This window comes from Bactrocera latifrons, unplaced genomic scaffold, assembly GCF_001853355.1.
Source record: "Bactrocera latifrons isolate USDA-ARS-PBARC rearing strain unplaced genomic scaffold, ASM185335v1 scaffold_448, whole genome shotgun sequence".
NCBI lineage: Eukaryota > Metazoa > Arthropoda > Insecta > Diptera > Tephritidae > Bactrocera > Bactrocera latifrons.
This window is the reverse complement of record NW_017537099.1, coordinates 117,663-129,596: the sequence shown is the minus strand read 5'-3', so window position 1 is coordinate 129,596 and position 11,934 is coordinate 117,663. Positions and strand designations below refer to the sequence as shown.

General features: G+C 36.8%; 1 protein-coding gene across 1 annotated transcript; it reads left to right on the top strand.

Moving 5' to 3' along the window:
• Positions 1 to 1,649: 1,649 nt before the first annotated feature.
• LOC108973003 lies at positions 1,650 to 11,934 on the top strand. The gene is made up of 5 exons (XM_018939987.1): positions 1,650 to 1,941; positions 3,385 to 3,429; positions 3,500 to 6,283; positions 6,385 to 7,386; positions 7,444 to 11,934. The coding sequence occupies exons 3-5, from the start codon at positions 3,513 to 3,515 to the stop codon at positions 11,546 to 11,548; spliced, it is 7,878 nt and encodes a 2,625-aa protein (XP_018795532.1). The 5' UTR covers positions 1,650 to 1,941; positions 3,385 to 3,429; positions 3,500 to 3,512; the 3' UTR covers positions 11,549 to 11,934.

Below are 11,934 nucleotides of genomic sequence, written 5' to 3'. Positions count from 1 at the left end.
AACATAACATCATATCTAAATAATTCTGAGGGAAATTTCAGTGACGGGGCGGCAAAAATTTAAATCCGGCCCTTATGTTATGACAAAATTTATGTAAAAAACATGGAGTTTTTTTCATGATTCTAATAGGGACGATAACTATTCATGCAGTTTTTAAGAATAAATTGGGCTTTTGAGTTTCAGATGATCCAAATATGAGAAATCGTGTCCGCCATTGAAAAAACAAATCTCATTCACCCAGCAATTTCTCCGACACATGTCATCAAAAAATTCCGAAAAGAACTGTTTATATACTCCACGATATACCTCAAAATATGTGAGAAAAGTTCTATTGTAGAATAAAAATTTGAATTCATGACACCTACTACTTTTTTTGAACGGTTTGAATCAGATTCCACAACACAACAATATCGAAAAATTATTATAAAATCTGTAATATCAATATAAAATAAAGTTAAAAACTCCATTAAATGTTGAACTTTTGAAAGCGAAGTTACTGTCTCTACTAATAAGGCCATCACTGTAAATTTAATTTGTACTGCGTTCAAGCTCTAATAAATAGTAATAGATTGTTGATAACATTTGAGAATTCATTGTTCAAAACAAAACTTTTTTTAAAACATTCAAAAAATCCGAAACAGATTATTTTTTTGAAATAAATGGGAACCATGTCGGTGTCTCAAAATTTCGGTTCCAGTAGGTTTTAGTACTATAGCTTTTATGAAATATACATCCCAAAGGCAGCAGTCAGGAATATCATACAAATTACCATATGCCTTAATTAGTTTCAATTAGTAAACAAATAACCTTGAAAGGAAACATTTGTTTCTCTATTTCAAAATTTTTGGCTCAATACACATTGGCTAAACATAATGAAATGTGCTAAGCATATGACCAATACTGTTTGTGAATTATGTGAGGAACACAATGCTCGCGACAGACTGCAGCAGCACGACAGTGAACTGAAAACGACGTTGTGAATCCTACTACATGAACGTTTGTGAGAGGGCAGCAACATAACAATGGCCGGCATGTACACAAAACAACACAGTTGTAAATTTTGCATGTACACAATTTCGTTGTGGCCATACTAATACCTTGCACTTCAATGAAATTTTAATATTTTGTTCAAAGTGATACTTTTTAAGCAAAATATAAGTAAATAGGTAAATTTATTTGTTTAAAATTATCAATTGTTATTATTAGAGCTATTTTATGCTTTTATTTGTAAAACAACGTCGGGTTTGTTAGAGCTTTGAGTAATATTACATTTTATATATTAGTGGCATCACCATTCTACCTCATCTCTCTATCTTCCATTCTACTGTCAACTCTACTGTCGTCCTACTGTCGTTGGCAAATATAGGATAAAATTGAAGTTAGCGAGAACGACAACTGTCGGCCTGCAGTCGTGTAGTCGTGCAGCTGTCAAAATAAGTCCGTCCTTAAGATCGTGTGTATTTTAATATTTGACAGATGTCGTTTGCAGTCTGTCGCGAGCATTGTATTCCACACATTAGAGATAACTTTTGAATTGGTACGAATTGGAAAAATTGTAATAGAATAATTGAATGGGGAATGTGGATGGCGTTTTGACATTTAGGTGCGTTAGGTTGGCAGACTGCTTGAAAATGGCTAACGCCAAGAATCGCAATTTTTTGTTTGGGAAACGTGCGTCTTAAAAACACAAATTTTTAACATTAACAAAGCAGCAAATAACATTACATTATAAAAATATTGATATTCAAGAACTAGTTGAAATTTGTGTGCATTATAAACGCTGCAAAAAAGTATTGACTGATAATACGGAACACGAATTTGTGCAATTAGAAGCAAATTTACGAAGTGAATTTTGTTGGTTGTGTGCCTCAGCCACGGTTGTGGTCGTCATTGGTTGGTCGGCTCTGCGAACGCTGGCGAGTGGCAGCAGGATTTCACAAAGTGAGTTCTGAATTCTGCCCCAAGTGCTTAACAAATTATAATATTTTGTTACATTGTTTATAATTTGCTTAGAAGTGAAAAATATAATAAAAAGGGGCGGTGGTGTGATAATCACTAGTCGTACTTACAACATTCAACGCTTCACATGGTTACGGTTATCAAAAAGCTGCATCAATGAATTTCTTTAAACTTTTTCAAATATATTTTCTAATTTTGTAAGAACGGTTTAACTATTGACTGTAAATTAAACATTTAAATTTCTTTAGAATGTGGACTTCTGAAATAGTAACGTTGCTCGCAAATTTGATATTTTTTTTACCTGTTCTCTTAGTTAGCAGTTTAAAGTTTATCGGACATAAATTGTGTATTGTTTGATTGTGAGTAATTGAATATTTGAACTAGACTTAAAAAACCTGTATAATTCGCTCAAAAATATATCTTAATTATCTTTCTTGTTATTACGCTTATTGTTTACAATACCCTTTCCTTTAACGGGGTAGCTTGGAGTTTCGAAAACCATGTGCTTCATTCAACAACATACATATTTTGTTGTGAAGATGGCGGGAATAAATCTATATATGTACATCATGAATATAGAATAAAATTCACCGAATTCGGGATTAAAATTGGTAAGAGCGGATAGAGTATGCATTTTAAATAAGGAAATAAATAAATGTAACCGTGGGAAACTTAGTTCTTAGGATAATTGCATTTAAAGTTGAGAAACTTATTCAACTGTTACTATATCAACATAACAAAAATATCAATGACCAAAAATAAAAAAAAGTGCAGTAGGGAAATAAGCAAACTATTTCCAGTGCTATATTTATATATTAACCTGGAGAATCCTGTCTAGCCCTCCATAACCATTTTAGCTCCGTATTACATACTCTTAAGGTCTGAAAATTAAAATGTTCATATACTATATGTGTACACGTCAAAATGTTCATACATTCGACAGTGCTGAAAGTTTGAAAAACATTATAAAATATAGCCAATGCAGCAGCCTACAACGGCTTGATATAATAAATAATGTATTATATATTTAGGGTAAATTCGTAATCGTAATTACGCATTATTACTTACTGTTGATGAAAAAAAGAAAAATAATTCTATAAAAATGTTATACAGTCAAAATTTCGCTTATTTAGGTTATTAAGATGAATTTAAATTTTGAAAAGATGTTCAGAATGAAATTCAACGATGAGGAAAGACGTTCACATAACAAATTACTCAATCTTAATGTGATAATCGGATTTATGAGCTGAGTCTTAAAATCAATGTTAACGCTTTGGTTTTTTAAGCAAATATAAAAGGGGAATTTTTATTTACTAAAGACAAAAAGTCTTTACATATGAACATCATTTTGTAATTAAGATATCAATTTTTTTAATTCAAAAATTATTTTTGCGAATTCACTCATATTCTTCTATATATTTTCAGTCATTACCCAATCCAACCAAATTTATTATACTAGGAAATGTTGAGGTAAATATTGTGGTTTAATCTAGTGATCACAGATTTTTTTTTTATTTATATTTTTTTCTAATGTTTTTAGACCATAAAATACCATGGAAACTTCCAACGACCAAGTGGACAGTAATCGCTCTAAAGTGGAAGATACAAATATTAATAAAGAAATAAAAACTGAATCCCAAATAATTAGTTATGATAATTATGTAAACAAAACTCGGCATAACACATGTAATGAGTGTGATTTATTAGAAAAGGAAGATGAAAATACAATGATAGAAGATAAAATAAATGTAGATGTTACAGGTTTTGGAACTTCAACCAATCAACCAAAAGATTTAAATATTTCAGAAAACGATGAAAAATGTATTGTCTTGAGACGAGAGGATTTACCAAAAAACAATTTTGTTGAAATTCGTAATGAAGAAAAAAATACTGCCGAAGAAATCGTGCATGAATTACCAGAAAAGCAAGAAAAAGGGGCTGCGGCTGCTGAAATTTCCCAACAAAATTATGAAAACACATTAAGATGCCAGAATCAAGATTTCATTAGCGAGGTTGTAGAAAAAAATACGAATTTCCAATATGACGAATCTGAAGATATTATGGACATTATTATTGCGGAAAACAAAGCAGAAGAGCAAGACAAAAGCATTATTGCAGAAGCAGAAAATACCAATGTAGATAAGATGAATTACTTTGGGCTGAAGACGGAAAGTTTGGATAAAAAACTTATTTACCAGGAAGTAAAAAGTAACAAATCAAACGAAGATGATTTCTTTCAAAGTATTGCCACAAGTGATAGTAAGACCAAACAGCATTCATCTCCAGGCCACCCAAATGATGATTATTCCGTTGAAGAACCACCAAAAAATACGAAATCTTCTGAAGATAGCGATATAATTGATATAAATGAGGATGATAGCCAAATTGGAAATCGCAATGAGATTTTAAAAAACAACCATATTGATGAAGATGAGAATAGAATAGAAATTTGTTCTGAAGGTTCTAACTTCACTACAGATAATGATAGTAATGAAGGCACTTGTAAAGAAAATCAAGTAATTGAAATAGATAATTATGAACGTGAAAAATCATCTGAAAGTTCATCTATTCAGGATGATATCAAATTCGACGAAATAAATCAGGTAGTAATGGAAAATACTCAAAGTAACAAAGTGTTGTTGATAAAAGAAAAAGAAGCATCGTTGGATGGGAAAAGTTGTGTGCAAAGCAATAATTTGCAAACGCCATTGAAGTTGAATGGTGACCATAAAATAACTCAGCCTAAATGGGAATCTCAAATTGATAATAGCACAGAACTGGAAACACAATTGGAAGCAAAAAGGCCAGAAATAAATGACAAAGAGCATCCAAAAGTTGCAGAAATTGAAGAATACGAAAAGTTTAAAAATGATGCATTAGAAAAGAAAAAGGCCGATGATGAGGAGTTAGATATTGATAATAAACTTAGCAAAACGGTAATATCTAATTATTCTATGAGTGCAGAAAGTCAACAGAGCAAAGTTAATTGCGACGATGAGAATAGTCAATGTTCATCTCTAGCGTCCACTGATTCTAATTCTACGGCTACGTCATCCTCGCAACAACTTGTAATCGATCAACCCATGGATGAATCGGATGTGGGTATATCAGCTGCTAGTACTGCTTACGGTAAAATAAATTCATTAATACAATCACACGACACGTCGGAAAAGGTAAATACTTTAAAACCATCATTAAAGAGAAAATTAAGCAGTTCAAATGAAACTGGCTCCTCGCCCTCGCATAAACAGCCCCATATAGACTTAGCATTAAATGACAACGAAAACAGTAGATATTCCTGTGATAAGGATCAGACTGAGGCAATGCCTGAACTCATTGCAGAAGAACGAAATTCAATGCAGTTTTCAGACATCACCCATAAAGTTGATGCTGAATATGCACCATTAAAATCATTACTCTTACAGCATTTACAAAAACCATATTCACCTCCACCATCTACAGAAAAGTTGGAGGAATATCCGGCGCCACTTCCGAATTTCACACAACAACTGCACAAAATATCATTTGAGACAACTTCCCCGAAGTTTGCGGCTACTATTTCAAGTCCCAACGGAAATATATCCATCTCCACTAAGTATTTGTGCTTTAAATGTAAAGTTGGTAATTTTGCTTCATTTGAAGCATTAAACGAACACCAAAGAGAATGCCTGGCGGATACACGGCTGTTACCAGCAAGATTAAATGAAAATGCCAGTCTTTTACACCTATCATTAGCCCCGCAACTTGCCACGCCTCCATCCTCGGCATCTCCAGACGCCACTGTAGATATGGCGGCAAGGAATGCTCTAATACAAACACCACTTTCATCGTTTATACCACCTTCCGTACCAGACGCAGCAACTCAGAAAAAGAGATATTACAAGTGTTCCAGTTGTAATACTTTTCATGAAAATTGGAATCTGTTTTTGCATATTCGAGACAAACACCTGCGACATATGTGTCTCTACTGTATTCGTTTCTTTCCAACAGCAGAAAAGCTTTCAGTACATTTGGAAATAAAACACGATCTTGAACAAAACCATTTTAATTCAGAGGAGGCGCTAAGGAAAAGTGTTTCCATGGTAGAAGGAACACCTAGTGAGACGCGGTTCCTAATGTGCTGTACGTGTCAACATTTGTTTGAAGAAAGTCAACCCTTCTCTGACCATAATTGTGCAGAATTCATGAAACCCTGTACATTATGTGGGCAGAAAGGTCGACACAGCAATCAGTGTAAAGCTCATCCGGACGCAAAACGTACTTCGAAGTCAAAGAAACGGCTAAAGAAATCTATAAGTGAAGCTCCGCAGTCCGATTCTTCTAGGTGAATAACTTTTTATTATGTTAACTATTGCCTTTCATTAACTATAATTGTAATACTTATACTTACTAAATATGATTGTATAACTTTCTTTATAACTCTAGAAATCACAAACTATTGCCATCAATACCGCTTGCTGATAGCAATACAAATGCTGCTTCCTTAAACTGTAATAACAACCAGAACAGTCAGCCCTCGATGGAAAAAACAAGACCAGGATCTGATATATTGATTCATAGTGAAGATAGCAATAGCAGTAGTAATATGGTTATTGATGAATCCTGCACAACAACTCACAATTCACTTGTAAACCCTTTTAAGGAATTGGATGAATGTTGGCAACTTGAACAGCAAGCACAAAATAAAAACGATTTTAATCTATTCTCTGGAAGAAATGAGTCACTAGTCGAGCCGAAATTAATAGTGCCGAAGTTCAAATTAAGAGTGCCAAAAGAGTTTCAAAAGTCAGTTGATGTGGCACTTAGCTCTACAGAGAGCGAGGCGGATGAAGAGGATGAAGAGAACGATGGAGCGGTGAATGCTTATGGTGATAAGGGACAGAGCCAAATGAAGCACTATAATGTAACAGATACTGCGATAAGTTTTTTAGATGAAAACAGTCTACATTTAAACGCGGATGAACATAGTGTTGCAATTGCTGATGGACCGGCGTCGTCACAAAAACGGATAGATGAGGATAATAGTCAGGAAAGTCGATCAGTGGATAAAGAATGGATGGATGGAACTAGCACGAATCTGGTTCGCATACTTCAAGAAATTGAACGTACTAAATTAGATATCCAGCGCACAAAAGAAACCCTGCATCATTCACTTAAAGCGAAGCAAGATATCTCTGACGAAGCATTAACAACGTCAGCTCAAAACACACGTAATTGGACACCTACCCCGCCGACTTCACCAAAGCAAGGACGTTGCCCGACTCCTGGAGAATCCGATAAAGTCGCCACTAGTCCCTTAACAGATGCCGTTATACCACAGTTACTACCAGAAAACAGCCAAACATCACAGAGGAGAGATTCTGCGGGAAGTGATGCCATGGATATTGATGAGACAATAACGGGATCATTGCCACAACAACCACCAAGGTATGAAGAAAATGTTATTTCTTTAGTGCAAATGTTTATATTTAAATAAAATTGCAGAGAAACCGAGCATTCACATAATATTGACGCAAGCAATACAAGTCAGGAATTGAACACTTCATCCGAAAGTAATGCCACAGTAAACATTATGAACAGTAGCGCTGATACAGCCCCTAGTCCTTTTCTACGAGAACAATTAATGGATATTGATCTTTCTCCAATAAAACAAGAGCAAGAGTTCAGTAACAAAGACATTCGACCGGCTGCTGAAATTCCGGAGCAAATCGAACATATGCAGTCAGAGTCTACCAAAATAAAAGAAAGTGTGCTCGAGGACGTAATTGAAGTGGCTAGCGAGGATATTTTAGCTACCGATTTGCAGCTCGATCGTCCACTAGAAAAAATGGAAATTGTAGAATTCATTCGAACATGTCTGCGAGCTGTGTATCCACTTTGTTTGTACTGTAATCATGCACGCCGAATTGCCGTAAATGGTCAAAGCCTTGTACTCCATATGCTTGCGCAACATCGTTTCAATGCTACTGTGGACAGCATCACAGCGGAGGAGTTGAAACCAGATACAATTTGTGCTAAAATGAAGACTTTCCTACCAGTACTGAAAAATGAATTTTTTAATTCATCGAGCTACTGCACGATGGGAGACGGCGTTCCTTCTCATAGTTTTAATGAAAGGATCTTTGAATGTTTTCAGTGTCGCTTCGTCACATCAACCCATAAGGAACTGTATTTGCATAACAGAAAAATGCACTTAAAAACCGCTATACTTTGTTTCATGTGCCGGGCGAATTTTTTCAGTTTTAGTGAGATTTTGTGTCATATTTGTCCAGGTGTTCCAAATAAAACGCCAGTTTTCGATGTAAAGTTCCGCTGTTGTCTTTGCGATGTCGACAACATCCCTTCACCTTTTCGTTTGATGGTGCATTTGCGCAAACGTCACTTCGCTTGCGATGTATGCTTGGAGGACTGCCGAGATCAAGGGCGACTTTCGTCACACGTATGGAAACATAAGTTACATCATCTGTGTTACCGTTGCGGCATTGCATACCGAAACAAAATGGATATAACCAAACATCTATTTTGGAAACACGGCACTGAGAGTATAATTTGCAAGAGATGTTTACAAAAGCGATGGCGTCATGTATATCACTTCTGTGTGCCACCGATTACATTTAATTGTGATGTGTGTAATTTGTGTTTCTCAAAGGCTATGTATTTAAAAGTACACAAGCGTTTGCATAGCGGCGATTTACGTTATCCCTGCTCAGAGGAGAATTGCGATGAAAAATTTATTTCGCGCAAACTGCTACTAAAGCATACCGCATCACATTTGCAACAGGAAGTACATGCACCAGCTTTAGAACAAATCGGAAATCACGATTCTGTGGACACATTTAAGAAGAGGGAAGAATGTGAGTTCGAGGATAGCAATGAAAGAGGCGACTTCTCCATTGACCAGAATAATAAATCCAAGAATATTGATATTAAAAAAGAAGTAATTGAGTCTAACACTGAACCAAATACACCCGTTAAGGGTGAAGAAAACAGCAGTAACTATAAAGTGGATGGAGAATGTAAGTCTGGCCCGAAAGTTGATGTGGAAAATATTGATTTTTCGAAGGATGAGAAAACAGCTCTTGGACAAGATAAAAGCGAAGAGACACCTCGCAAAAAGAAAAAGAAAAATAAGCGATCCAAAGAATCCCTGGAAGATTTAAACTTAATTGCGCCGAACCTTTCGGAGACGGATAGTAGTGATGAATCGGAAATAGACAGCAAATCGAAAGGTGATGAAGACTCACTAGTTCCTAAAGTTATGTTATCACCACCTTCCGAGGCTGAGAATGACATGGAAGATCTCAAGACTTCTAAGGTGGATGGGCAGCAAGGAAAGGGCGACAAAAAATCCTCATTTAAGAATGCAGAAAATGTTGATTCTATTGGCACTGGTAAGGTTTTGGAAATTTGGAAAAACTTTTTGCAAGCTCAACAAGATAGTACCAACCAGGACCCAGAAGCTAGTCTTAAAGCCGAAGCAGATTATGACGAAGATAATTATCCTACACCGCGTTCATTACATGTTGCGTACTCTGACCACGATTATTGTCAGATGTTCCGCCCGCCATCTCCTCCACCACCGAGTGCGTCAGTAAAGGCGGAGGCAAAGGAGACTTTGCCTGCGTTATCGCCAACGAAGCGCAATAAAGTTTCGAAATCACCACGACACCTGTCCAATCATCGCTCTGCATCGAGTTCTTCCAGTTCTTCTAGTTCTAGCTCAGATTCAAGTTGTTCCTGTGGCTCAAATTGTTCATGTAGTTCTAGTGGCAGTGATAGTAGTTCGAGTAGCTCCAGTTCAGATGACAGCGATTCATCGCTTGCCTCGAACGCTTCACGTAAACGACATCATAAAAAATCCGAACGAGATCATTTAAGAAAAAAGAGCGAAAGTGTTTCACCACTTAAGAAACATTCAAATTCGGAGACTATAAATGTGGTGGACGACGATTTAGCAAACGAAGTAGTAGCAAATACAATTACCGAACGCGCACCATCCCTGCCTAAAGAGACGCAAATTTATGAATCAGATTTAGAGACAGCTGAATCAGAAACCGATGAAGAGTTTTATGATGAACATCCACAAAAGTTGGCTAGTGAGTTATTAGCACAGAAACGTGCTCAGTTGATGGCCCAAACTCGTTTGTCACCTTCGCATAATTTTGATATTGTGGAAAACAGTAGACCGTCCACTCCGTCGTTGCCTGAAGATGTTGTTTGTGAAACGACAAGAGTCAAATTAAAGAAGAAAAAACGTGATCGCAAATCGGGCAGCAAAATGAACTTAACTGTGAATGCAACGTCAGCAGCCGCCAAGGCGAAGAGTGAAAAGAATAAGACGCTTATTGAAACTGTAACTCCAGTACCTCTGAGTGGTATTGATATTAAATGTTCTTATAAAGTGAAACAGTCATCGAAAACAGTTACAGATCCTTCAGTGGTACAGCAAAGCAATGTAACAATGTCATATGCTTCCTTAACACTGCCAGCTGTGGAACAGTTGACACCGCGTCCGATAGCTACTTCATCACTTCTCCCCAGCAGAATGAGTGAAGGTAGTAGCTGTTCTGATGCCGATGGTTCCTTAAAGCGGTCTAAGCGTGCACGCCGTCCCAATAAGTTTTACGGCTATACCAGTGACGATGAGAATAGCGGAATTAACTTGGGACAGTCTTTGATGATCGGCATGCGCGCCATCAAACCGCAACCGCCACCACAACTAACGTGGCGAAAAGAAGATTTGCCGACACCTTCAAAAAGCATCCTAAACCCAAAGAGTAAAACCGCAAGGACACAGAAAACACCAGGAACACCAGTAAATACTCTAAGTGGTGGAATGCCCCACTTATCTGCTTCTACTTCTTCTAAGAAGAAACGGTCGGCAGAAAATTCTGAAAAGTCGTCGACACGTAGGCGTCCCGCAAAGAAAGCGTCTTTGTCCAATACACTCCCGCCAATACCCACACTTAAAATACGACCTTCGCAACTGGGCCTAAATAGTGATAGTTCGACTACTGGAACTGAACGTTTCCCCAATCCAATATATACATCGAGTAAAGATACCGATGACGAGGACGATGACAACAGCAGTGATCCCTCCTCTGACGATGAGACTGGGGTCCACAGACATGCTTGTTTAACTGCGTCAACATCGAACCAATGGAATAAGAATTCACAAATGGCGACAGTAGTCCCTGCTGTACATACACAACAATCAACGGCACCTGCACCCCTTCCAGTCTTACAAACGCCACAAGCAACAGTGTTTAACCATAAGATACCACCAGCTCTGTTACCGAATCCAAATTTTGAAACACTACAATATTTTAAAGCCAACAATATACGTTACCCTATACGTCCGCCAGCTGGCGCTCGACAGGCTCGCGAAGGCGAATCAGTTTACTGCTATTGTCGCTGCCCCTATGACGAAGTATCCGAAATGATTGCGTGCGATGGCGAGAATTGCCTAATCGAGTGGTTTCACTTTGAGTGTGTGGGCATCATGGTGGCGCCTCAGGGCAAGTGGTTCTGCGCTGAATGTCGTCCCAAATACTCTGAAGAGTTGTATCCAACTGGAGGCAATGTATAAAACTTTAACGGATTTTTTTGTGGTAAGGGACCCAGAATAATGTGAAGTGATATAACAGATAGATTTACATGAAGTCCTAAATACGCTTATTAATTAATAATTTTCTCTACTCTAAATTTAACAATAACATTACACAGAAAATCGATTATTATTAGTATTGTAGACTAAATACTATATACAGATTTTTGGGCTGTTTAACATTTCAGAGGTGATGAAAACTGGAAACCACGTTTTAATACTTCTTAGAATATTTGAAACTTGGTGAATAACACAATATCACATAAATATATGCAATTCGTTTGTTTTAGTTTATTATTAGTATGTAAATATGTAATTACAGAGTCGCCTACAATTAATTGCTCATGAAATTGTCACTTGTAATTAGA